The sequence below is a fragment of the Nicotiana tomentosiformis genome, chromosome 7 (assembly GCF_000390325.3).
Source record: "Nicotiana tomentosiformis chromosome 7, ASM39032v3, whole genome shotgun sequence".
Classification (NCBI taxonomy): domain Eukaryota; kingdom Viridiplantae; phylum Streptophyta; class Magnoliopsida; order Solanales; family Solanaceae; genus Nicotiana; species Nicotiana tomentosiformis.
Window position 1 is genome coordinate 1,894,326 of NC_090818.1, and position 27,609 is coordinate 1,921,934.

The 27,609-nt window shown below is 34.7% G+C and overlaps 2 protein-coding genes and 1 long non-coding RNA gene across 3 annotated transcripts; 1 reads left to right on the top strand and 2 right to left on the bottom strand.

The window, feature by feature from the left end:
* Positions 1-95: 95 nt before the first annotated feature.
* LOC138896400 (protein PLASTID MOVEMENT IMPAIRED 1-RELATED 1-like) lies at positions 96-4,771 on the bottom strand. The gene is made up of 3 exons (XM_070181225.1): positions 2,603-4,771; positions 1,426-2,493; positions 96-1,316 (listed from the first exon to the last, which is right to left on the bottom strand). Exons 1-3 carry the CDS (start codon positions 4,708-4,710, stop codon positions 146-148), a joined length of 4,347 nt encoding a protein of 1,448 aa, XP_070037326.1. The 5' UTR covers positions 4,711-4,771; the 3' UTR covers positions 96-145.
* A 6,022-nt stretch (positions 4,772-10,793) lies between these two features.
* LOC138896399 (uncharacterized) lies at positions 10,794-12,249 on the top strand. Its single transcript, XR_011409450.1, has 2 exons — positions 10,794-11,156; positions 11,718-12,249. It is a non-coding gene; the product is annotated as an uncharacterized lncRNA (long non-coding RNA).
* A 394-nt stretch (positions 12,250-12,643) lies between these two features.
* Positions 12,644-16,235, bottom strand: LOC117276196 (protein PLASTID MOVEMENT IMPAIRED 1-RELATED 1-like). Its single transcript, XM_070181224.1, has 3 exons — positions 16,219-16,235; positions 13,974-16,096; positions 12,644-13,864 (listed from the first exon to the last, which is right to left on the bottom strand). The coding sequence occupies exons 2-3, from the start codon at positions 16,079-16,081 to the stop codon at positions 12,694-12,696; spliced, it is 3,279 nt and encodes a 1,092-aa protein (XP_070037325.1). The 5' UTR covers positions 16,082-16,096; positions 16,219-16,235; the 3' UTR covers positions 12,644-12,693.
* Positions 16,236-27,609: the final 11,374 nt, after the last annotated feature.

Below are 27,609 nucleotides of genomic sequence, written 5' to 3' on the forward strand. Positions count from 1 at the left end.
AGCTGCCTTTAATATATTCAACCCTTTTCTAGATGTTGAATATGTATTAAGCTGCACTGTATACCAAGCTTTTTTTTCAGGGGAAGAGAGGCAACTGGAAAAATTTCAATCATATAAATAAAAAATCATGTTCTATACTGCTACCTCAATCTAATTTTTTCATTAGGAAAAATGGAAAAATAACATTTGGATTTCTGATATGTGGATTTAATGCAGCCAATTCCTTCCATTTAGCTCCTGTACCATGGACCCGTGAAGATATACTCCATAATGTTTCACCAGGCTGCACTGTAGTAGTAGTAGTAGTAGTTGTCGCCGAAGCAGCAGCTGGTGTAGAGGATTTGTTACTAGCTTTAGACTTCAGTAATGGATGCTTATTCTTCTTTCCCATTCCATTCGCAAGCAACCAACGAGATCCAGACTGTTGTTGAGTTGACGAACCCCATAATTTCTTTTTACCTTTCTCTGTCTTTAAACCAGCAACATGCACTTCAGTGAATTTGCACTGAGGAATTTGTTCTTCCTCAGGAATGTTAACTTCTTTGACCTCCCCCACAGAGTCCGTTTTGGGAGGTTTGTATTCATCATCGTCGTCGTCTTCATTGCTGTAACTAACTTCAGAAAGTGTGCGGTATATCTTAGATTTAGGTGTTACAAACACTCTCTCCACCTGAACAAGAGCAAGCATAGGTGTACCAACTGGCTCGTAGTTCCTTAAAGGATCACGAAGCTGCACCATTAGTACCACCGTGAGGTTGTTTCCCAACAATCCACATTTCTTACCCTTGCCACGTCTCTTCTCTCCCTTCGACCTGCCACGAAACATGTCAGTGCAGATAGCATGATGGGCTGCGAGCAGTTTGGAGGTACGCTCGCTGATTTCATCTGCATCGTCAATTTCTCCCGAGTCCAACCTCATCCATTCTTCAAGTGTGAGAGATAAACCCATAAGCCCGTCAACTTCATCACCACCGTTGTCTTTAACGTCCAGTAGCCGCAATCCACCTGTTCCTTCCAAACCTACAGCTCCTCCAAAGTTGACCTTCTTTCCCTCAATGGCTGAAAACTGACCAATGGATTGTGCGCCCTCATCTGACATCCCTGACTGTATTTTCAAACCCTCAATTGAAAGGGCTTCAATTTTATCCATCGCCAATGGAGCGAGGTCCTTTATTGATACATATTCCGAGTCCCTGTCCACGCCAACAGAATTTGACTCCAACTTACTGGACTTTGGTCTGTGCCGTTTACACTTTTTACTTTGAGTACCAGCCATATTTTGTCCAAACTCAAGCTCTTGCTGCAACAAATCTTGTCTGCAGTTGGCAAAAGTCATATAAGACAATTTCTTAGTAGAAATAGTGTGTGCTAGATATGTGCATTTTCAAATATAGAACAAAATGTGAAAAAAATAAAAGTTCAAACCTCACAGTTCCATCTAAGCTTGGTGCAGTTTCCCACGCTATATGTTGCATTGTCTGTCCAGTTATATCTTCCAAAGGCATAAGTTTACTTGCTTGCATAGATAGCTTTTCAATTCCAATGGAGGCTAAATGCTGCAGTATGTCCATTATACCAGATCCCATTTCTGCAGGAACCACTACTGGACTCGATACCTGCATTATCAAACTCCCTCCACTCTTGGAATTCTTGAAAAGTGTAGGGTTCATCGACCATAACAATCCTCCATTTTTAGTTTTAATGAAGGGTCCTAAGTCTTCTGCGAGAGGAGGCAATTGGTAAGGGTCTTCCTCAAGAGGAGCATCAATTGGGCTCCCAGAAATTGTGCTGTATATCTTAGATTTAGGTGTTACAAACACTCTCTCCACCTGAACAAGAGCAAGCATAGGTGTACCAACTGGCTCGTAGTTCCTTAAAGGATCACGAAGCTGCACCATTAGTACCACCGTGAGGTTGTTTCCCAACAATCCACATTTCTTACCCTTGCCACGTCTCTTCTCTCCCTTCGACCTGCCACGAAACATGTCAGTGCAGGTAGCATGATGGGCTGCGAGCAGTTTGGAGGTACGCTCGCTGATTTCATCTGCATCGTCAATTTCTCCCGAGTCCAACCTCATCCATTCTTCAAGTGTGAGAGATAAACCCATAAGCCCGTCAACTTCATCACCACCGTTGTCTTTAACGTCCAGTAGCCGCAATCCACCTGTTCCTTCCAAACCTACAGCTCCTCCAAAGTTGACCTTCTTTCCCTCAATGGCTGAAAACTGACCAATGGATTGCAGGCTTAAGTTAGAAGGTGCGCCCTCATCTGACATCCCTGACTGTATTTTCAAACCCTCAATTGAAAGGGCTTCAATTTTATCCATCGCCAATGGAGCGAGGTCCTTTATTGATACATATTCCGAGTCCCTGTCCACGCCAACAGAATTTGACTCCAACTTACTGGACTTTGGTCTGTGCCGTTTACACTTTTTACTTTGAGTACCAGCCATATTTTGTCCAAACTCAAGTTCTTGCTGCAACAAATCTTGTCTGCAGTTGGCAAAAGTCATATAAGACAATTTCTTAGTAGAAATAGTGTGTGCTAGATATGTGCATTTTCAAATATAGAACAAAATGTGAAAAAAATAAAAGTTCAAACCTCACAGTTCCATCTAAGCTTGGTGCAGTTTCCCAGGCTATATGTTGCATTGTCTGTCCAGTTATATCTTCCAAAGGCATAAGTTTACTTGCTTGCATAGATAGCTTTTCAATTCCAATGGAGGCTAAATGCTGCAGTATGTCCATTATACCAGATCCCATTTCTGCAGGAACCACTACTGGACTCGATACCTGCATTATCAAACTCCCTCTACTCTTGGAATTCTTGAAAAGTGTAGGGTTCATCGACCTTAACAATCCTCCATTTTTAGTCTTAATGAAGGGTCCTAAGCCTTCTGCGAGAGGAGGCAATTGGTAAGGGTCTTCCTCAAGAGGAGCATCAATTGGGCTCCCAAATCCGCTTGAGCTCTTAGGAGGGGAATATTGAAACGCCTTCTCGTTCAAGCCCCATTCGCGCATCAAAGCCTCTGTCTCCAAGTCCTCCAACATGGTGGCCCTTGTTTTGTTATTAGTTGCTTCAATTTCTATCTTGGGCATCTCCATATTAGATGAATAGTCAAAATCCTCGGAAATGCTCCTCCAATCAGGTCCACTAGGATCGTCACAACCAAATTCTTGGTGATCAACATCCATATCAAGGTTAAACAAGGAACACCCACTCGCCAGAGTGTCCTTCTCAAATTGCCTCAACAATCCTTCTCTTGGAGAATCAGGCTCACTCTCAGAACTTGGGGCAAATGGACTATGCTCTATCCCTAGCATATCCAGAAAATCACTAGCCACAGATTCGGCAACATAATCCAAGCTTAGGGATTCGTCCAAGTCTCCATCATGATTTATAGCTTCATGTTCATCTTCTTGAGAGTCTAATCCCTCATTTGCCAAGTCCGACACACGCTTTAATGCAGACTCCACTTCTTTCATGATTGTCTCGTTGGCAGATTCATCTGTCTCGAAATTGCAGGGACTCACTGAAAGTTCTTCATTCTCAGTGTCGACTTCCTTGGCAAACGGTGCAAGCTGAGAAAGGTCTTCAATCTCAGGTTCAACAACATTCTCTTCCAAAGGACTATCACCAGTTTTCATGGTATCTTCTTCTTTTCCCTCCCATTCGTTTGAGGCAACTTCTACACCTTGCTCTCTTATAGAAACCTCACTTATGCCACCCCCATTTTCAATATTTCCCTTCTCGGGCTCTGATGACAAGGCTAAGTCATGTTTTATGGTCTCAACATCATTATAGAAAACATCAATCTGTGGTTTGCAATCAACTGAAGCTTCCACTTTCTCTTCCTCAAGTTTCTGATACAGCACATTTACAGATACGGACACTTCAGATGACGGAACTGGTAAAACCTCATGAAGATATTTTATATTCTCAGCGGAACGCTGTGAAGTAGAAGATCGAGCAGTAAGGCTTCCTGTTCGTCTTATCGTACTCAGCTCATCACATTGCTCACATTGTGCCAAAAGTTTTGCTGCATTTTCACTATTGCGCCTCAAGTTCTTCCCCTCGATAAGAACCCTGTTAGTGGGAACCGTGAAAGTGTTCCTAACTATGTGATACTCAAAACTGACATACAAGATTGCTCCTTTAGCCTTACCTGCTAACCTGAAACTAGTCGTCCACTTCCCCGAGCTATTCTCCTCTAATTCATCTAATGAAAGAGGAAGCAACCTGGTAAGATCAACCCGATGCTTCCCCAAATCAAGCTCGGGAGTATCATATATCGAAGCATACAATAAGAAATGTTTCGCCTCGTACTTTGCTGATTGATTGGGGCCATTTTTGCCACCAGATATAGAACAAGTATGAGTCAACTGTTCCTCAAACTCAGCTACCCCTTGAGAAACCACAACTGGACGAGTCGTCAACTCGCCATCTCTCCTCTTCCGATGCACAGAAAAACAACAATTAAACTTTTTGTTTCTAGCAGCCAAAGATTTAAGGCCCTTCCAACTCCAAATAGACTTCTTACTCTCCTTCTCTATTGAATCTTTATTATTTCCTTTATTCTTCGATTTTGAATCCAATAAATGGGTTTTATCCAAATATAGAGCTTTATTTATAGCTTCAATATCATTCAACAATTTCTCCTTTCCAGAATTTGCACCAATTTTCTTCTTAGAATCCACTTTCCACATCATTCTTGTCCGGCGGCTGCTAGGAGGATCAAGATGTATAAGGGGGAGGCTGCTTAGGGTTTTCTAAAAAAAGGGGGAAGGGAAGGTTTTTATGAAAATGGAAAGGGAAAACGACGTAGTACTGGGGTGATACTACGTCGTTTCATGGTCTCAGAGGTAAGGATTTGGACCGAGTATTGGATAGAGGGCTGGGGCGGACAGAATTAAATGGCCCGAACGATATTAAAGACCCAATAGCCTACTCTTTTCTTTCTTTGTATTTTGCAAGACTAATCAATTTATTTAACACTCCTAATTCCAACTAATTTATAAAATTAACCTAATAACCTATTTTTCTATAACTATTAATTCATTTAGCTAACAAATGCATGTAGAGTTACTAATGTATTTTTTGGTATTTTAGTGTTTTACAAATGCAATTGATTATGCAATTAAAATCTAAAAAATATAAAAAATAAAAAAATATTTTTGTATTTTCTTTAGGATTTAAAATGCAACTTAAAAATGCATCAAACATGAATACGTACAAAGCAAACTAAGTAAAAATATAGAAAAATAATTTAAAGCTATTTTTTGGATTTTTTTTTTTAGGAGTAATTTTGTATTATGGCAAAAATTAGGTGCTCACAGTAATTAATAACATCACATTGTTTCTTATTTGTTTGTCATCCTTAACTCTGTATGCTAGCAAATTAATTAAATGTGTTAATTGTTTAAGTAAAAAACGAAAACTATATTCAACTTAATTAGAGAAAAGTAATAAATAATAGCTCTTAGTGTGTCAAGTTTTATTTGGAAAATACTTAATTCTCTTGCTATACATACATACGTGAGGAAGATCAACTTGAATTTATCACCATATTCATGGTATATTCGTCATCAAAAAATTTACTTCCTTTTAAAAGAGATAGTAAAACAGGCAAAAGGTAAAGAAAAAAACTTTGGTTTGGAAAGAAAAAGCAAAAGATAAAGAAAGAAATATTTTGAACATATGAGGGAGAAAGCAAATTAATGCAAAATATCAAATTTGACTGTTCTTCAATTTTAAGCATTGGAAGTTGGAGAAAATGCTCGTTCGATTTACCTTCCATTTTTTAATTGCTTTTTTTTTTGTACCTAACTTATCATTAATTTATGATATAATCACACCAAAATTACTAGTAAAAGTAGAATATCATAACATACATATTTTTATAGGATTTAGCAAAAAAATTTAGATAATTTTACTGTTTAAATGGTGATGAATTAAGAAAACATGAAAGATGGTCAGAGTGTAGATCCATCAACTACTCTACAACAGCGTAAAGTTTAATTATTATTTTTAATCTTAACATATATATTTTTCACATGTAATCTATTCGATACGCTTCGTATTTTTTTGATTTATTTTCATAAAATAAAAAATCTACCCTAATTATTGGTGTAGATTTATATAAAAACGTGTGGTTTTATTAATAGAAACCTAAAAGTTGGTTCGATACGGTACGGTTCGGTCGGTTTAGTCGGTTTTCAAATATGCATTTGACACCCCTAGTATAACATTGACGAATTCCATCGTAAAAAGCATTGATAAAGTAAAATACTGTATTTCCTAATTTTCTTAAATATAGAGCTTTATTTATAGCTTCAATATCATTCAACAATTTCTCCTTTCCAGAATTTGCACCAATTTTCTTCTTAGAATCCACTTTCCACATCATTCTTGTCAATGGAAGCTACAAAAAAAATAACACAATCTTACAATTATACAAAAAACCAAAATCACATAAATTGAGAAACCAAATAACAGAATTATAAAAGTAATCAATTCAAATTTCAAAATGGCTCCACCTTAATAGAGATTTGCCTGCTAAAGCATTTACCTTAGAAAAAAGAAAATTTTCTTCAGACAAAAGAGAGGTTAAAACTTAAAAGAGGAAAATTAATAATTCATAGGTTCGATCGCCTTTGCATCTTATAATAGAGCATCCGTCTGCAAAGTTTTGAACATTAAAAAAATGTGCAATATTTAATTTACCATAAAAAAAATGATATACAATATTAAAAAATTAGGCAAAAAAGAATTTTCAATGGGTATAGTTGAAATTTGTTCAAAACATGTAGATGAGGTAATATACAAAACTCGAGTAAGATTGATGGTGATTTGAACTGGTTTGATATCAAAATTCGTAATTAAAATCGAGTTAAAAAAATACTTATGCGACACATGTATCAAACGCGTATCGTGCATATATCTTACACATAGATATACATGGATATACATGTGATACATATTTGATATGCATATGATACATATGCGATACACAAATGATACACAGTGTGATACACATATCATATTTTTCCATGTTCATCTTTTACTTCTAAATTTCAATTCAAACTACCTCAAAACTCCACCAAATGATCCAAAAACTGAGATTCAAACTCCTTATGATGTACCTAATCTATTCAAACAACACTCACTCGAAATAAATTTCAATTTTGAAAACCCAAAATTTTTGAATTCAAGCTTAAGCAAGCTTCAATGATTATCCATGGAGTTTTCAGTGTAATCATTCAACATAATCCAATAAACTAACATATAATAGTGATTTTTAAATCGAATTAAGGTACTCGATTATTTAAATTTCAACTTAAATGAATTAAAATATTGCAATATTGCTCAAGTCCAATGTCTCAAAAAATTTGAACTTCCTTTGTGTGTTTAGCAAAATAGACTTGTGTAACAAAACGTTATAGAGATAATACGACTTGGTACATCTCTGAAAATTTTCCTTTTATGGATGCAAGTCGCTTCCCATTAAAGGCATTTATTACTAGGATTATTTATTATGGATGAAAAGCCATTTCGTTTTAATTGAGAAATGAATACTACTACTGTAGCAGATTGTGAGATTTTAATGTCTCATTGGGGTTTGGAGAAACAAAAATCAGAAGCCATTGTTGTCCTTGGAAAGTGGAAACTTCAAATTCTAGAAGATAGCCAAGGTTCTTTTTATTTATTTATTAATCAAATAATTATTCATTCAATCGCTTAAACAAAAATAATGGACGAATATATAACATATATATAGTCCATATAAAATATGTATACAATCATGTATAATTAGTACTCCCTCCGATCCATTTTAATTGATTTTCTGTGGACCTACGTTGTATGTAGAGGGGTCACGGGACCCCGTTAGTCTCGGCAAAAACTTTGTATATATATATGTTATATATATCTGTACATATATATATGACCCCTTAAATATTTTAGTTATGTCCCCGGACACAAAAAAGGCAGACGGAGGAAGTGGTTATGTTGGGAGCTTCAATTCCCTAGTTTACTAGATGATCCGGGTTCGAATTCGTCTTCAACTTTTTTATTTAATCGAATACAACGTACTTTCTTTATACTTAATAACAAATTATTTTCTTTTTTTCTTTTTTCTTTTTCTTTTAATTCAATTATGGTTTAGTTCTAACTTTATAATACATAACAGTCAACTTAATTAAATATTTTTTCAAATTCATCCCTTAAAATTAAAGTAAAAAGCTTTAAATTGTAATTTATCACTCCACAAATAGAAAAATACAAATTCTTATACCACAGCCTTCTTCATCAATCACTTTGAATCCGACTCGACAGTGAAATTTAAGAGTTTAAGACTCTTCTTTATTTTTTTTTTACTATTAACATACCCTTAATCTTGATTTCTTTAATTTTTGAACGCCCTTATGATCACTGACCCTTTATTTTATTTAAAAAAAAATTAAAATTTTAAAGTGCGAAACATGCTTAATCAAACACTTTTCCTTCCCATAGCACCTATTTTGCTAAGAAATCTCTCTTTGTTCGGTGCTTTCTTTTCTTTAGAACTTCTTTTTGTTTATACTTGGAAGATAAGTCAATATAATCATTAAGTTTTCAAAGAGTTGCATGCCGAATTTTATCGCTAGTGATTAGCACACAGTGGTGCCCCCGTCGTCCTCAAATCCTGGGTCCGCCTCTCGGTCCATAATATTTAATTTTTTCAAATATCAATAAATAATTACCTTCTTTTTTTCAAAGTTGCACTTGCAGTAAAGAGCATAGGAGTATTTCTTGTATTTTCAATGAACAAATTAAGAATAATATGGTCAATTATATTGTTAATTAATGCTAAAAGATGGATTCATTAATATGTGTGAAAACAGCCAAAAGCTCACTTAAAGTGGATCGGAGAGAGTATATACTATGTATTTCAACCAGAAAAAACAAACAGTAAATTCAACCGGCTTTAGGCCAAAATCATACATTATTTTTGGCTTTAGGTTATCATTTATCCGTTAAAAAACTAACAACGTCTATGATTATGACTAAAAATGCATCACTTTGTTAAAGAAAGAAGACTGACTATTAGTGGTCCATGTAAAAGAATACGTATTATTTTGAATCTAAAGCCAAAAATAATGTATGACTTTGGACTTTTTCTTATTTGTATAAGAATTTTAATTTTTTTCCTCCTTTTTTCACTCCAAAGTTATTTGGTTGGGCAATAGGGAAACCACACACTACATTTATGCTCACCTGTTATGCACCTTTCATGTCCAAAACTCCTCAAATATTTGCAGTCCGATTATCAGCAGAAATTTAGAGCATGAATAGTTAGCTTGCATAATTGCTTAGTTTTTAACCATTTATAGATAATGCATCTCGATTGTCATTTCCAAATGGGGTCGATTTATTTTGTGGTTCTTTACAAATTTATTTTTAGTTTTATGACCTTATTTTTTTTTTTACACATGATAGATTTACTTTTACACGTAAAAGATCTGTCTTTTATACATAAGATACCTAATATTTTCAGCTATCAATGAGGACTTTGAGGGTGTTTGGATTGGCTTTTAAGGTGATCAAATAAGCTTTTAAGTTCTTTTTAGTATTTGGCAAAGTCAAAAAGTGCTTAAAATAAGTTAAAAAATTACTTAAAACAAGCCACAAGCAATAGGTTGGGCAACCCTAGCTTATTACTTTTTGGCTTAAAAGTTACTCTCTCTGTTCACTTTTATTTGGTACATTTTGACTTTTCACGCCCCTCGAGAAATAATAAATGAATTGCATAATTTACCATGATACCCATATTAATTGATGCATATTTTATTGGATTTGAGAAAATGAATTGAAATAAGTAATAAATACTGTCGGTAAAACACGGATTTTTTTTTTGTCTTCTCTTGATATGTATAAAGTGACAAGTAAAAATAAAAATCTATTTTTAGTATACCTGCCAAGTAAAAGTAAACGGAGGGAGTATTTCTCCTACAAAGCCACTTTTTTAAGCCAATCCAAACGGGCTCTTTTTTCGCACACCCAACAATCTTTTCCTCGAACAACGTTCCACATGGCCGTTACCACGATTCACAAGTCAATTTCATAGATTCACTGTGTTCCACCCATATCGTTAGAGTATTTATGGCAATCAAAGCCTACAAACTAGTTTCTTTCTATGAGCGTGTCTCCAAGCTCGTAAGGATAAGCGAATCGAGCCCTGCACCATCAATTTGCCATCGCCATAATCGTTTTACTGAACCTGGGCTCTGACACCCATTGTTGAGCTAAACGGTCCATAAATACTCTTAACATGATGTGATATTGTCCGCTTTAAACCGAACTCGTACGATTTTTTCCGAATAACCCCACACCATTAGGAGATCTTTACACCTTACATGTAAGCTATGTAATCTTTTCAACTACCAAACGTTAGTCCTCAGGTGAGAGATTTAATGAAATGATATTTGGCGTTTGTTTTTGAGTTTGCAACTTTGAGATTCAATGTAAACATACTTATTTAAAACTGCTAAATTTGTTTTGATTTTTTATATTTTGAAATTAAGCAACTTTATCATTCTAATTCTTTTAAGTTATTGGGTTTTAAATTAATAATTTAGATATATTTAATAAATTTTTAAATAAATTCAAAGCTACTGGGATCGGCCGAACTTGTCACAGACACTCTAGCTCCGCCCTTGCTTCTCAATTGCTTCTGTCTGCAATAGACAGTGGCAGTGCTAGGTTGTTTACTAAGGGTTCAAAATATATAAGTAAACACATGAAGAATCCAAGGGGATTCAACATATAGTATATTTACATAAAAAATAAAAATTTGACCTAGAGTAATTATTCTGTGAAGGGGTGTCATATGACTTCTCTTGGACAAGAGTAGCTCCGCCCTTAATAGCAGGGTTCGAACCCGTGACATGCCCCTAATCCACACGTCACAAGCTATGCTCTTACCACTAGATCAAAGCCTTGGAGACTAAATTTTTGTCTGCAGTATTACACATGTTTTCTTTAAAGTTGTATTAATTGGAGTCATGGTGTTTGCAGGTGACGCATCTGATTTTTATGCTTAAGTTTGTTAGAAGAGGCTTTTGGGTGCATAGTGTAAAGTCAATGCTGGAGTATTTTGAAAGAAGTACAGTGTGAGGTAAAGGATGATACTCCTAATGAACTTTAGTGTTGTTTCTTTCTTCTTTGAATTTCTCTCATGTAATCTCTTCCAATGTATTTTATGACTACCTCAACTCTTGCAGCTGCTTGATAACTGACCTTTTGCATAATGGGTTCTTAGTTTAGAACCAGTTTGTGATTTTGGCACTTGCGTTGTGCTAAATTCTTACACTGTATATTTCTTTGTCCTATGTTTCGTACATTTTTGGTTGTCTTTCGCGAATTCAGTAAAGAGCTTGAAAGGCCCCATTAGCCTTCTCTTCTCAAAAAAAATGAACATGTGCCTTGTTGAAGTTGCTTAAGTTTTCTGTCTTCTGGTCTCGTCACACTGTCACTATTGCTCTGTCTCAATGCACTAGGCCATGCTCCTCTTAAACTAAATTCAGTATCCTGCCACATGTAACCTATATCATTATTCCTCTGATGTGATGACATCTTAGTTATATAACCAACCATGCTTCGTTGGATTTCTCCATGCATGGCCCAGCATCTTACCACTAGAGATAGATTTTTTTAATTTATTTATTTTAAATCTCAGGGTAAGTACTCAAAGGCCCATGTGAAAGATGAGGATGATGGATTCAATGAGGAAGGAGACGAGGAGCATGGCGATACTCTGTGTGGTGCATGTGGTGAGAACTATGCTTCAGATGAATTTTGGATTTGTTGCGACATATGTGAGAGGTGGTTCCATGGCAAGTGTGTGAAGATCACCCCCGCTAGGGCTGAGCATATAAAGCAGTACAAATGCCCTTCATGCAGCAACAAGAGGTCACGCCCCTGACGTCCTGTAGGATGTGTGCTGAGTTCCACAATTTGTAATTGTTCATGTAGAACTCAGCTCACTGCACATATCAGCAAGGCGTGTATTCGGAGTTCTGGTCTCTAACCTTTGTTTATCAGCATGCTTTTTACTAGTTTAGTTCTCTTGAGGAACTCTTCTATTCAACTCTAAACAATTGGATATATAGGGATTTTAATCTTATGGGATGCATCTTTCAGTATCAATGCTAATTAATACAGTTCATGTGCAGTATGTTATTGCAGCTATAGTTTATGTTTTTCAACTACATGGGTTTTCCTTGTTTGATCATAAGATGTATGCTTATTGATTTTGAACTCGAGTAATTGATGACATGTTTTAGAAATGACTGCCATGAGCAACATGCCTCTTCATGGTTACAGCTTGTGCTTCACCTGAGACGAGGGTCTATAAGAAACAGTCTCTCTATCTTTACAAGGTAGGGCTAAGGCTGCGTACACACTACCCTCCCCAGACCCCATTATGTGGGATTATACTGGGTATGTTGTTGTTGTTGTTATCCAATGACTTACTAAAAAAGGTAAGATATTTCCTATCAATTCCTGGAGCTGCCTTTAATATATTCAACCCTTTTCTAGATGTTGAATATGTATTAAGCTGCACTGTATACCAAGCTTTTTTTTCAGGGGAAGAGAGGCAACTGGAAAAATTTCAATCATATAAATAAAAAATCATGTTCTATACTGCTACCTCAATCTAATTTTTTCATTAGGAAAAATGGAAAAATAACATTTGGATTTCTGATATGTGGATTTAATGCAGCCAATTCCTTCCATTTAGCTCCTGTACCATGGACCCGTGAAGATATACTCCATAATGTTTCACCAGGCTGCACTGTAGTAGTAGTAGTAGTAGTTGTCGCCGAAGCAGCAGCTGGTGTAGAGGATTTGTTACTAGCTTTAGACTTCAGTAATGGATGCTTATTCTTCTTTCCCATTCCATTCGCAAGCAACCAACGAGATCCAGACTGTTGTTGAGTTGACGAACCCCATAATTTCTTTTTACCTTTCTCTGTCTTTAAACCAGCAACATGCACTTCAGTGAATTTGCACTGAGGAATTTGTTCTTCCTCAGGAATGTTAACTTCTTTGACCTCCCCCACAGAGTCCGTTTTGGGAGGTTTGTATTCATCATCGTCGTCGTCTTCATTGCTGTAACTAACTTCAGAAAGTGTGCGGTATATCTTAGATTTAGGTGTTACAAACACTCTCTCCACCTGAACAAGAGCAAGCATAGGTGTACCAACTGGCTCGTAGTTCCTTAAAGGATCACGAAGCTGCACCATTAGTACCACCGTGAGGTTGTTTCCCAACAATCCACATTTCTTACCCTTGCCACGTCTCTTCTCTCCCTTCGACCTGCCACGAAACATGTCAGTGCAGATAGCATGATGGGCTGCGAGCAGTTTGGAGGTACGCTCGCTGATTTCATCTGCATCGTCAATTTCTCCCGAGTCCAACCTCATCCATTCTTCAAGTGTGAGAGATAAACCCATAAGCCCGTCAACTTCATCACCACCGTTGTCTTTAACGTCCAGTAGCCGCAATCCACCTGTTCCTTCCAAACCTACAGCTCCTCCAAAGTTGACCTTCTTTCCCTCAATGGCTGAAAACTGACCAATGGATTGTGCGCCCTCATCTGACATCCCTGACTGTATTTTCAAACCCTCAATTGAAAGGGCTTCAATTTTATCCATCGCCAATGGAGCGAGGTCCTTTATTGATACATATTCCGAGTCCCTGTCCACGCCAACAGAATTTGACTCCAACTTACTGGACTTTGGTCTGTGCCGTTTACACTTTTTACTTTGAGTACCAGCCATATTTTGTCCAAACTCAAGCTCTTGCTGCAACAAATCTTGTCTGCAGTTGGCAAAAGTCATATAAGACAATTTCTTAGTAGAAATAGTGTGTGCTAGATATGTGCATTTTCAAATATAGAACAAAATGTGAAAAAAATAAAAGTTCAAACCTCACAGTTCCATCTAAGCTTGGTGCAGTTTCCCAGGCTATATGTTGCATTGTCTGTCCAGTTATATCTTCCAAAGGCATAAGTTTACTTGCTTGCATAGATAGCTTTTCAATTCCAATGGAGGCTAAATGCTGCAGTATGTCCATTATACCAGATCCCATTTCTGCAGGAACCACTACTGGACTCGATACCTGCATTATCAAACTCCCTCTACTCTTGGAATTCTTGAAAAGTGTAGGGTTCATCGACCTTAACAATCCTCCATTTTTAGTCTTAATGAAGGGTCCTAAGCCTTCTGCAAGAGGAGGCAATTGGTAAGGGTCTTCCTCAAGAGGAGCATCAATTGGACTCCCAAATCCGCTTGAGCTCTTAGGAGGGGAATATTGAAACGCCCTCTCGTTCAAGCCCCATTCGCGCATCAAAGCCTCTGTCTCCAAGTCCTCCAACATGGTGGCCCTTGTTTTGTTATTAGTTGCTTCAATTTCTATCTTGGGCATCTCCATATTAGATGAATAGTCAAAATCCTCGGAAATGCTCCTCCAATCAGGTCCACTAGGATCGTCACAACCAAATTCTTGGTGATCAACATCCATATCAAGGTTAAACAAGGAACACCCACTCGCCAGAGTGTCCTTCTCAAATTGCCTCAACAATCCTTCCCTTGGAGAATCAGGCTCACTCTTAGAACTTGGGGCAAATGGACTATGCTCTATCCCTAGCATATCCAGAAAATCACTAGCCACAGATTCGGCAACATAATCCAAGCTTAGGGATTCGTCCAAGTCTCCATCATGATTTATAGCTTCATGTTCATCTTCTTGAGAGTCTAATCCCTCATTTGCCAAGTCCGACACACGCTTTAATGCAGACTCCACTTCTTTCATGATTGTCTCGTTGGCAGATTCATCTGTCTCGAAATTGCAGGGACTCACTGAAAGTTCTTCATTCTCAGTGTCGACTTCCTTGGCAAACGGTGCAAGCTGAGAAAGGTCTTCAATCTCAGGTTCAACAACATTCTCTTCCAAAGGACTATCACCAGTTTTCATGGTATCTTCTTCTTTTCCCTCCCATTCGTTTGAGGCAACTTCTACACCTTGCTCTCTTATAGAAACCTCACTTATGCCACCCCCATTTTCAACATTTCCCTTCTCGGGCTCTGATGACAAGGCTAAGTCATGTTTTATGGTCTCAACATCATTATAGAAAACATCAATCTGTGGTTTGCAATCAACTGAAGCTTCCACTTTCTCTTCCTCAAGTTTCTGATACAGCACATTTACAGATACGGACACTTCAGATGACGGAACTGGTAAAACCTCATGAAGATCTTTTATATTCTCAGCGGAACGCTGTGAAGTAGAAGATCGAGCAGGAAGGCTTCCTGTTCGTCTTATCGTACTCAGCTCATCACATTGCTCACATTGTGCCAAAAGTTTTGCTGCATTTTCACTATTGCGCCTCAAGTTCTTCCCCTCGTTAAGAAGCCTGTTAGTGGGAACCGTGAAAGTGTTCCTAACTATGTGATACTCAAAACTGACATACAAGATTGCTCCTTTAGCCTTACCTGCTAACCTGAAACTAGTCGTCCACTTCCCCGAGCTATTCTCCTCCAATTCATCTAATGAAAGAGGAAGCAACCTGGTAAGATCAACCCGATGCTTCCCCAAATCAAGCTCGGGAGTACCATATATCGAAGCATACAACAAGAAATGTTTCGCCTCGTACTTTGCTGATTGATTGGGGCCATTTTTGCCACCAGATATAGAACAAGTATGAGTCAACTGTTCCTCAAACTCAGCTACCCCTTGAGAAACCACAACTGGACGAGTCGTCAACTCGCCATCTCTCCTCTTCCGATGCACAGAAAAACAACAATTAAACTTTTTGTTTCTAGCAGCCAATGATTTTAGGCCCTTCCAACTCCAAATAGATTTCTTACTCTCCTTCTCTATTGAATCTTTATTATTTCCTTTATTCTTCGATTTTGAATCCAATAAATGGGTTTTATCCAAATATAGAGCTTTATTTATAGCTTCAATATCATTCAACAATTTCTCCTTTCCAGAATTTGCACCAATTTTCTTCTTAGAATCCACTTTCCACATCATTCTTGTCAATGGAAGCTACAAAAAAAATAACACAATCTTACAATTATACAAAAAACCAAAATCACATAAATTGAGAAACCAAATAACAGAATTGTAAAAGTAATCAATTCAAATTTCAAATTTCAAAATGGCTCCACCTTAATAGAGATTTGCCTGCTAAAGCATTTACTTTAGAAAAAAGAAAATTTTCTTCAGGCAAAAGAGAGGTTAAAACTTAAAAGAGGAAAATTAATAATTCATAGGTTCGATCGCCTTTGCATCTTATAATAGAGCATCCGTCTGCAAAGTTTTGAACATTAAAAAAAGGTGCAATATTTAATTTACCATAAAAAAATGAAGTTGATGAAGAAAAATTAGGAAAACAAGGATAGAGAGATCTTGAATTTCCTTACAAAGTTGAATTAGCGATATATTAGGCGATGATTTCTGCTTATGATTGCTTCTCTCTCTCTGGTGTCGTCATGTTTAATTTAAAGTTCAAACAATAAATTATGCGCAAAATTTGAGAAATTATCAGACGCACTCCTCAACTTTTATTGTATTAGACTTTGTATACTCTATTTTGTCTATTCACGTAATACCCCCTGTATTTTTATCAGGTGTTGCTTTAAATCCTGTCGCTTTTTAAAATTTAGAAACGAAAAGAAAAATTAGTCGTTTATCGCTTAATCATTTAAAATTAAAATAAACTCATTTATTATTGTTGCAGATAGCATTGATCATATTTTTACATTTTGATTTTATCAATGAAGTCAAGTTTTAACGATAAAAGGAGAAAATTAATTGCGCTGAACTTCATCCTGATTTGCTAAGCTTATTTCTAGCCAAAAAAGTCAATGTAATTGTCACACCTCCTTTTTCCCGAAGGAGGGATAGGGGAGTTTTTCCGATTAAAGTGACATTAATCGAAATGGGATTATTTATTTATTTCAGAGTCTCCACTTGGAATAATTTATGGTGTCCCAAGTCACCGATTTTTTTTAAATCCCAAATCGAGGAAATTTGACTCTATTTATGGTCCGCGAACACAGAAAACCGGATAAGGAATTCTGTTAATCCGGGAGAAGGTGTGAGGCACTCCCGAGTTCCGTGGTTTCAGCACGGTCGCTCAACTATTAATAATTGGCCTAATTATCTGATTTATTACATATTTAAAATCTATTGTGCTTTTTAGCTTTCTGACCGCTTTTATTATTTATGGAATTTATTTGAAACAAGTCACGATGTCGTACACTTGTCGTTTTGACACACGTCGCAAACCGCGCCACATGAAATGCACTCGCGATTTACGACATGCTTATTTTTATTATTATCTGAAGTTATGGTCGGGTCACATGAAATGCACACCCGAATTGGGGATTACGTATCACGACTATGCCACGGGAATTGTACCCATAGTCACGATGATTTATATTAATCGCGCCTAAAGCAAGCTATGATGTTTGTGATTCTGTAAAGCGATTTACTGCAATCAGTTCTCAATCTCTAATTTTCCAAACTAATTAAGCTCTAAATAAAGCCAAATCCTATGAAACAAAGAGTAACCAAATTGCGAGCAGATTCGTGATTTTAAAAGTCTAAAGATGCCGTGATTTTAAACAAGAACAAGTCAATACACATGTATTAAATAAAAATGGGTTAAAAGTGATATCTTTCTAAAAATACCTAACACATGTATTAAATAGAAAAAATGAAACTATTTTTGTATTTTCAAACATATGTTTTAAAATTAAAACTAAAAGTTGACTGAAATCCTATTAAAAATAAAAATAAACAAATATTTTTTGAAATATTCCTTTTAAAAGTTACGCGGGTCAAAAATTATATGCTTACAATTATGTCACGCGAACGTGTACACAATCACGATAATAGATTAAAACGAGTCTAAAGCATTCTACGAATATTTATAAGTTACTATTTAAGGCTAACTTTGAGATTATTTGTGAAGGATTATGGAAAGAAAAAAAAATGGTAAACGTGAGAGTTTTATTCTAATCATTTCAACTTGTGGCATTTTGAGCCAATCTTAACGCCCAAAGTGTTCATTCTTATTACACAAATCAGATCAGATCACCACAACGATTTAAACATCAATTCAATATTGCACAAATAACCATCCTAATGAATTACAGTCATTCTTGAACTTCAAACTTCCATTACACTATGTTTAGGCAGTGCAGTTGCAAAATTCATTATCCAAACAAAGTTTTACACGCTATCTCGGATTCAACATGCTTGCTGATATTTCAATCGTCTTTAGGACCAAGTTTGAGCTGATAAACATACAATAAACCTGAGGTGACTTAGTGACAAAACAACAGTAACTCTAAATAAGGAGGTTAATCTGATTTAATCATGTATCCATTGTCAAAGTGTGATTCAAATCATATCATCCTTAACAATTGCATGCCTCAGGGTCACTATGTGATACATATTCGAATACAGCTATCACATACTACAATGACAGAAATTCAGAATATAACAGATCAACAGAAATCAAGCTGTGAGCTAGTAATTTTGATTATCCACTGAAACCATAAATACAAAGGAGTTCAGACTGACCTACCTGAGCAAGGAAGATGTTAATATGAGCCAAATAAGGGTAGCAAATCAGTTCGAAGAGCTCGGCAAAGTAGATACAGCAGATGCAACACCATATAATCGGCACAAACTTCAGAATCCCAGAAAAATGAGAAAACAAGGCAGTGGCAACTTCAAACAGTTTTGCTCTTGATTTTTCCTATTTTTTGTATGAGATTTTTTGTAATCAAAGATGCAGGAATCCGTGTATTTTTCTTTCTTCCAGATTCGAAACAAGCTCTACAGCTTCACTAAACTCTGAAATTCCCCCAAAAAATGTAAAAAAAACTAATTGAAATTGAACCCAACTTTGTAACCTTGAATTTCAGATCTGAACTCTGTAATTTCAAGCTACTACTAGAGGTCTAAGCGTGTGTGAAAGGGAGGAGTGTGTATGAGTGAGAGGAATCAAAGCCGGCGGCTGCTAGGAGGATCAAGATGGATAAGGGGGAGGCTGCTTAGGGTTTTCTAAAAAAAGGGGGAAGGGATCTGTTGTCTCTGTTGTGGTTTTTGGAGATGGAGGAAAAAAAAAGGAACAGCTGGGTCCTTCGAATTTTCTTGTCCCTTTTTTAGGGTTAAGGGGAAGGGAAGGTTTTTATGAAAATGGAAAGGGAAAACGACGTAGTACTGGGGTGATACTACGTCGTTTCATGGTCTCAGAGGTAAGGATTTGGACCGAGTATTGGATAGAGGGCTGGGGCGGACAGAATTAAATGGCCCGAACGATATTAAAGACCCAATAGCCTACTCTTTTCTTTCTTTGTATTTTGCAAGACTAATCAATTTATTTAACACTCCTAATTCCAACTAATTTATAAAATTAACCTAATAACCTACTTTTCTATAACTATTAATTCATTTAGCTAACAAATGCATGTAGAGTTACTAATGTATTTTTTGGTATTTTAGTATTTTACAAATGCAATTGATTATGCAATTAAAATCTAAAAAATGTAAAAAATAAAAAAATATTTTTGTATTTTCTTTAGGATTTAAAATGCAACTTAAAAATGCATCAAACATGAATACGTACAAAGCAAACTAAGTAAAAATATAGAAAAATAATTTAAAGCTATTTTTTGGATTTTTTTTTTTTAGGAGTAATTTTGTATTATGGCAAAAATTAAGTGCTCACAGTAATTAATAACATCACATTGTTTCTTATTTGTTTGTCATCCTTAACTCTGTATGCTAGCAAATTAATTAAATGTGTTAATTGTTTAAGTAAAAAACGAAAACTATATTCAACTTAATTAGAGAAAAGTAATAAATAATAGCTCTTAGTGTGTCAAGTTTTATTTGGAAAATACTTAATTCTCTTGCTATACATACATACGTGAGGAAGATCAACTTGAATTTATCACCATATTCATGGTATATTCGTCATCAAAAAATTTACTTCCTTTTAAAAGAGATAGTAAAACAGGCAAAAGGTAAAGAAAAAAACTTTGGTTTGGAAAGAAAAAGCAAAAGATAAAGAAAGAAATATTTTGAACATATGAGGGAGAAAGCAAATTAATGCAAAATATCAAATTTGACTGTTCTTCAATTTTAAGCATTGGAAGTTGGAGAAAATGCTCGTTCGATTTACCTTCCATTTTTTAATTGCTTTTTTTTTTGTACCTAACTTATCATTAATTTATGATATAATCACACCAAAATTACTAGTAAAAGTAGAATATCATAACATACATATTTTTATAGGATTTAGCAAAAAAATTTAGATAATTTTACTGTTTAAATGGTGATGAATTAAGAAAACATGAAAGATGGTCAGAGTGTAGATCCATCAACTACTCTACAACAGCGTAAAGTTTAATTATTATTTTTAATCTTAACATATATATTTTTCACATGTAATCTATTCGATACGCTTCGTATTTTTTTGATTTATTTTCATAAAATAAAAAATCTACCCTAATTATTGGTGTAGATTTATATAAAAACGTGTGGTTTTATTAATAGAAACCTAAAAGTTGGTTCGATACGGTACGGTTCGGTCGGTTTAGTCGGTTTTCAAATATGCATTTGACACCCCTAGTATAACATTGACGAATTCCATCGTAAAAAGCATTGATAAAGTAAAATACTGTATTTCCTAATTTTCTTAAATTAAATATTTAACCTTTTGTAACATTTAATTTTCTTTGCTCCTTTCCCACCTATGATTAGACAATGATGAACCTTTTTTCAACAAGGGGGAGCCTATGCTTATCAAACGTGGACAGATTTGTTTTGCTTTTTTCCAACGTGGCCCAGCCAATATATTCAAATTTCAGCGCCAATGGTTTCAAATCAATTTTCGATTTACGAAAGCTCTATTTGGATCTAAGACATGACTTTGGTAGAGAAAACAAATTTTAAAAAGAAAAGTACATTTATGAAAATTAGATTTCTTTATGTTATTTGGATAAAGAAAAAAAACAATTAAACTTTTTGTTTCAAGAAGCCAAAGATTTTAGGCCCTTCCAACTCCATATGAATTTCTTACTCTCATTCTCTATTGAATCTTTATTATTTCCTTTATTCTTTGATTTTGAATCCAATAAATGGGTTTTATCCAAATATAGAGCTTTATTTATAGCTTCAATATCATTCAATAATTTCTCATTTCCAGAATTTGCACCAGTTTTCTTCTTAGAATCAACTTTCCACATCATTCTTGTCAATGGAAGCTACAAAAATAATAACACAATCTTACAATTATACAAAAAACTAAAATCACATAAATTGAGAAACCAAATAACAGAATTGTAAAAGTAATCAATTCAAATTTCAAATTTCAAAATGGCTCCACCTTAATAGAGATTTGCCTGCTAAAGCATTTACCTTAGAAAAAAAAAAAAATTCTTCAGGCAAAAGAGAGGTTAAAACTTAAAAGAGAAAAATTAATTAATTCATAGGTTCGATCGCCTTTGCATCTTATAATAGAGCATCCGTCTGCAAAGTTTTGAACATTCAAAAAAGGTGCAATATTTAATTTACCATAAAAAAATGAAGTTGATGAAGAAAAATTAGGAAAAAAAAGATAGAGAGATTTTGAATTTCCTTACAAAGTTGAATTAGCGATATATTAGGCGATGATTTCTGCTTATGATTGCTTCTCTCTCTCTCTCTCTCTCTCTCTCTCTCTCTCTCTCTCTCTCTCTCTCTCGGGTGGCTACAAAAAAAATAACACAATCTTACAATTATACAAAAAAACAAAATCACATAAATTGAGAAACCAAATAATAGAATTGTAAAAGTAATCAATTCAAATTTCAAATTTCAAAATGGCTCCACCTTAATAGAGATTTGCCTGCTAAAGCATTTACCTTAGAAAAAAGAAAATTTTCTTCAGGCAAAAGAGAGGTTAAAACTTAAAAGAGGAAAATTAATTAATTCGTAGGTTCGATCGCCTTTGCATCTTATAATAGAGCATCCGAATGCAAAGTTTTGAACATTAAAAAAAGGTGCAATATTTAATTTACCATAAAAAAATGAAGTTGATGAAGAAAAATTAGGAAAAAAAAAGATAGAGAGATTTTGAATTTCCTTACAAAGTTGAATTAGCGATATATTAGGCGATGATTTCTACTTATGATTGCTTCTCTCTCTCTCTCTCTTTGGTGGCTACAAAAAAAATAACACAATCTTACAATTATACAAAAAACCAAAATCACATAAATTGAGAAATCAAATAACAGAATTGTAAAAGTAATCAATTCAAATTTCAAAATGGCTCCACCTTAATAGACATTTGCCTGCTAAAGCATTTACCTTAGAAAAAAGAAAATTTTCTTCAGGCAAAAGAGAGGTTAAAACTTAAAAGAGGAAAATTAATTAATTCATAGGTTTGATCGCCTTTGCATCTTATAATAGAGCATCCGTCTGCAAAGTTTTGAACATTAAAAAAAGGTGCAATATTTAATTTACCATAAAAAAATGAAGTTGATGAAGAAAAATTAGGAAAAAAAAAGATAGAGAGATTTTGAATTTCCTTACAAAGTTGAATTAGCGATATATTAGGCGATGATTTCTGCTTATGATTGCTTCTCTCTCTCTCTCTTTGGTGGCTACAAAAAAAATAACACAATCTTACAATTATACAAAAAACCAAAATCACATAAATTGAGAAACCAAATAATAGAATTGTAAAAGTAATCAATTCAAATTTCAAATTTCAAAATGGCTCCACCTTAATAGAGATTTGCCTGCTAAAGTATTTACCTTAGAAAAAAAAAAAAAATCTCCAGGCAAAAGAGAGGTTAAAACTTAAAAGAGGAAAATTAATTAATTAATAGGTTCGATCGCCTTTACATCTTATAATAGAGCATCCGTCTGCAAAGTTTTGAACATTAAAAAAAGGTGCAATATTTAATTTACCATAAAAAAAAATGAAGTTGATGAAGAAAAATTAGGAAAAAAAAGATAGAGAGATTTTGAATTTCCTTACAAAGTTGAATTAGCGATATATTAGGCGATGATTTCTACTTATGATTGCTTCTCTCTCTCTCTCTCTCTCTCTCTCTCTCTCTCTCTGGTGGCTACAAAAAAAATAACACAATCTTACAATTATACAAAAAACCAAAATCACATAAATTGAGAAACCAAATAACAGAATTGTAAAAGTAATCAATTCAAATTTTAAATTTTAAAATGGCTCCATCTTAATAGAGATTTGCCTCCTAAAGCATTTACCTTAGAAAAAAGAAACTTTTCTTCAGGCAAAAGAGAGGTTCAAAGTTAAAAGAGGAAAATTAATTAATTCATAGGTTCGATCGCCTTTGCATCTTATAATAGAGCATCCGTCTGCAAAGTTTTGAACATTAAAAAAAGGTGCAATATTTAATTTACCATAAAAAAATGAAGTTGATGAAGAAAAATTAGGAAAAAAAAGATAGAGAGATTTTGAATTTCCTTACAAAGTTGAATTAGCGATATATTAGGCGATGATTTCTGCTTATGATTGCTTCTCTCTCTCTCTTTGGTGGCTACAACAAAAATAACACAATCTTACAATTATACAAAAAACCAAAATCACATAAATTGAGAAACCAAATAATAGAATTGTAAAAATAATCAATTCAAATTTCAAATTTCAAAATGGCTCCACCTTAATAGAGATTTGCCTGCTAAAGCATTTACCTTAGAAAAAAGAAAATTTTCTTCAGGCAAAAGAGAGGTTAAAACTTAAAAGAGGAAAATTAATTAATTCATAGGTTCGATCGCCTTTGCATCTTATAATAGAGCATCCGTCTGCAAAGTTTTGAACATTAAAAAAAGGTGCAATATTTAATTTACCATAAAAAAATGAAGTTGATGAAGAAAAATTAGGAAAAAAAAAATAGAGAGATTTTGAATTTCCTTACAAAGTTGAATTAGCGATATATAAGGCGATGATTTCTGCTTATGATTGCTTCTCTCTCTCTCTCTCTCTCTCTCTTTGGTGGCTACAAAAAAAATAACACAATCTTACAATTATACAAAAAACCAAAATCACATAAATTGAGAAACCAAATAACAGAATTGTAAAAGTAATCAATTCAAATTTCAAATTTCAAAATGGCTCCACCTTAATAGAGATTTGCCTGCTAAAGCATTTACCTTAGAAAAAAGAAAATTTTCTTCAGGCAAAAGAGAGGTTAAAACTTAAAAGAGTAAAATTAATTAATTAATAGGTTCGATCGCCTTTGCATCTTATAATAGAGCATCCGTCTGCAAAGTTTTGAACATTAAAAAAAGGTGCAATATTTAATTTACCATAAAAAAATAAAGTTGATGAAGAAAAATTAGGAAAAAAAAAGATAGAGAGATTTTGAATTTCCTTACAAAGTTGAATTAGTGATATATTAGGCGATGATTTTTGCTTATGATTGCTTATCTCTCTCTCTCTCTCTCTCTCTCTCTCTCTCTCTCTCTCTCTCTTTGGTGGTTACAAAAAAAATAACACAATCTTACAATTATACAAAAAACCAAAATCACATAAATTGAGAAATCAAATAACAGAATTGTAAAAGTAATCAATTCAAATTTCAAATTTCAAAATGGCTCCACCTTAATAGAGATTTGCCTGCTAAAGTATTTACCTTAGAAAAAAGAAAATTTTCTCCAGGCAAAAGAGAGGTTAAAACTTAAAAGAGGAAAATTAATTAATTAATAGGTTCGATCGCCTTTACATCTTATAATAGAGCATCCGTCTGCAAAGTTTTGAACATTAAAAAAAGGTGCAATATTTAATTTACCATAAAAAAATGAAGTTGATGAAGAAAAATTAGGAAAAAAAAGATAGAGAGATTTTGAATTTCCTTACAAAGTTGAATTAGCGATATATTAGGCGATGATTTCTGCTTATGATTGCTTCTCTCTCTCTCTCTCTCTCTTTGGTGGCTACAAAAAAAATAACACAATCTTACAATTATACAAAAAAACAAAATCACATAAATTGAGAAACCAAATAACAGAATTGTAAAAGTAATCAATTCAAATTTCAAATTTCAAAATGGCTCCACCTTAATAGAGATTTGCCTGCTAAAGCATTTACCTTAGAAAAAAGAAAATTTTCTTCAGGCAAAAGAGAGGTTAAAACTTAAAAGAAGAAAATTAATTAATTTATAGGTTCGATCGCCTTTGCATCTTATAATAGAGCATCCGAATGCAAAGTTTTGAACATTAAAAAAAGGTGCAATATTTAATTTACCATAAAAAAATAAAGTTGATGAAGAAAAATTAGAAAAAAAAAAGATAGAGAGATTTTGAATTTCCTTATAAAGTTGAATTAGCGATATATTAGGCGATGATTTCTGCTTATGATTGCTTCTCTCTCTCTCTCTCTCTCTCTCTCTTTGGTGGCTACAAAAAAAATAACACAATCTTACAATTATACAAAAAACCAAAATCACATAAATTGAGAAACCAAATAATAGAATTGTAAAAGTAATCAATTCAAATTTCAAATTTCAAAATGGCTCCACCTTAATAGAGATTTGCCTGCTAAAGCATTTACCTTAGAGCTCATGACTCGTGAGACCTAAGTGAACCTATTGCTCTAATACCATGTTGTCACGACCCAAATTCTATTAAAGGTCGTGATGGCGCCGGACACCACTGCCAGACAAGCCAACACTAAACAGTTAATTAAATTCTCATTTTAATATTTTTGAAATCGTAAATTTACTTCAATTTATCTAATAAAAGATGCATAATAACAATGTTTTCCAATTTCAATTCTGAACATCCCATAATTATCCCAGAACCCGGTGTCACCAGTGCATGAGCATTTTATAGGAATTTAAAATAAAACACAATAACTGTATGGAATACAAATTTGGACAGGAAAGAAAATACAATACTCTGAAGGAGACTCTGCTGGCTGCGGGTCGTACATAAGATGCAACTCACCTAAGTCCCCGTAATAACCGCACCTCTGCGCCCACAAGGCCACTAGTCATATATGTACCTGCACTAAACGTGCAGCAAGTGTACTATGAGTACGTAAATCAATGCGTACCCAGTAAGTATCCCGCCTAACCTCAAAGAAGTAGTGAAGATGGGTCGACTTCAACACTTACTGTGGCCATCAATAATATAATTAGTCGTGGATTTATTAAAAGCGACAGTAAACTCAAGAAAATCATGAATCAGGTAAACAATTCCTTTGTTAATAAGAGGTTTCCAAATCCACATTTCATCATTTATCAATTTATCTCAGACCAGGGAGGCAGTATCATTATTTATAAATTTCAAGGCAAGCAATATAAGCATGCGCAAATCATGCCGAGGTCGTACGACCCGATCCAACAAATATTTAAACTATGCACTGCCAGAGAGTCGAATGGCGTGAACCATAGATGCATCTATTTAATCTGCCGAGGCGAACGACCCGCTCCCATGAGAGTAGTAGGAAATACCCCGCTCGCGAATCGTACGTGCGACATGGTCAAACATAAATTTAACATTAAAATCATATCTCTTTCTTGATTCTTTTCAAAATAAGGGAAATTCAGCTTGTAGCTTTTTAAGGAAATTACCCCGCTCGCGAAACATACATGCGACGCGGTTACACATAGATTTCTTCAGCTATTATATTATTCCTCAATTCTTTTCAAAATTACAAAATTCAAATGAAACCTTTTAAATCTTAAATTCTTCAATTTCAACTCCTTTCAAAATATTTAGTAAATAGACTCAATCTCGCTCCCTCTCAAGGCAAACAATAAACATAAATAAATAACAATATCAACAAGGCATTATGTGAGCCTAAAACTACCCGGACGTAGGCATAGCTAGTAGCTATGTACGGACTCTCATCACCTCGTGCGTACGTAGCCCCCACAAATAGAATCACACAATAATTTAGTTCACCTATGGGGTTAATTTTTCCTTATAAGGTTAGAAAGGAGACTTACCTCGCTCCGTAGTTCTATGACCGGCTTTCGAGCCCTTGAAACAACTTGAATTGATGCACAACGCTCCAAAACTAGCCAATAATTATGCAAACCCATTAATATATACTCAAATACTCAATATAATCTAATTTATAACAATGTCTAACCCCGATCGAAAAGTCGATAAAAATCACCCTCGGGCCCACGTGCCCGGATTCCAAATATTTTCGAAGATAACTTTACCCATAACCTCACAAACTCAAATATATAGTTTATTCTCAATTCCATGCCTAATTTCGTGGTCAAAATCCAAAAATACCAAATTCTAGGTCTTCTACCAAAATCCCACAATTTATACTAATTTTCATATTTAAATCCTTATACAAACCATGTATTTAACTTATAATAGGTGAGAATTACTTACCTTGGCATTGATGATGAAGAATGAGCTCCAAACTCGCTCCAAGACCGGCTCTCATGGAGAAAATGAGGTGAAAATGAGCCAAGCCCTCATTTTTAAAGATCACACTGCCCAACCCCGTCCTTCACTCCTGCGGTCCAATAGCCGCTCCTGCGGCTCCG

Coding starts and splice junctions, on each gene's coding strand:
- LOC138896400 (XM_070181225.1), bottom strand. CDS start 4,710: ATGATGTGGAAAGTGGATTCTAAGAAGAAAATTGGTGCAAATTCTGGA. Junction 2,494..2,602: donor AGCTTAGATGGAACTGTGAG/GTTTGAACTTTT, acceptor TGCCAACTGCAG/ACAAGATTTGTTGCAGCAAG. Junction 1,317..1,425: donor AGCTTAGATGGAACTGTGAG/GTTTGAACTTTT, acceptor TGCCAACTGCAG/ACAAGATTTGTTGCAGCAAG.
- LOC117276196 (XM_070181224.1), bottom strand. CDS start 16,081: ATGATGTGGAAAGTGGATTCTAAGAAGAAAATTGGTGCAAATTCTGGA. Junction 13,865..13,973: donor AGCTTAGATGGAACTGTGAG/GTTTGAACTTTT, acceptor TGCCAACTGCAG/ACAAGATTTGTTGCAGCAAG.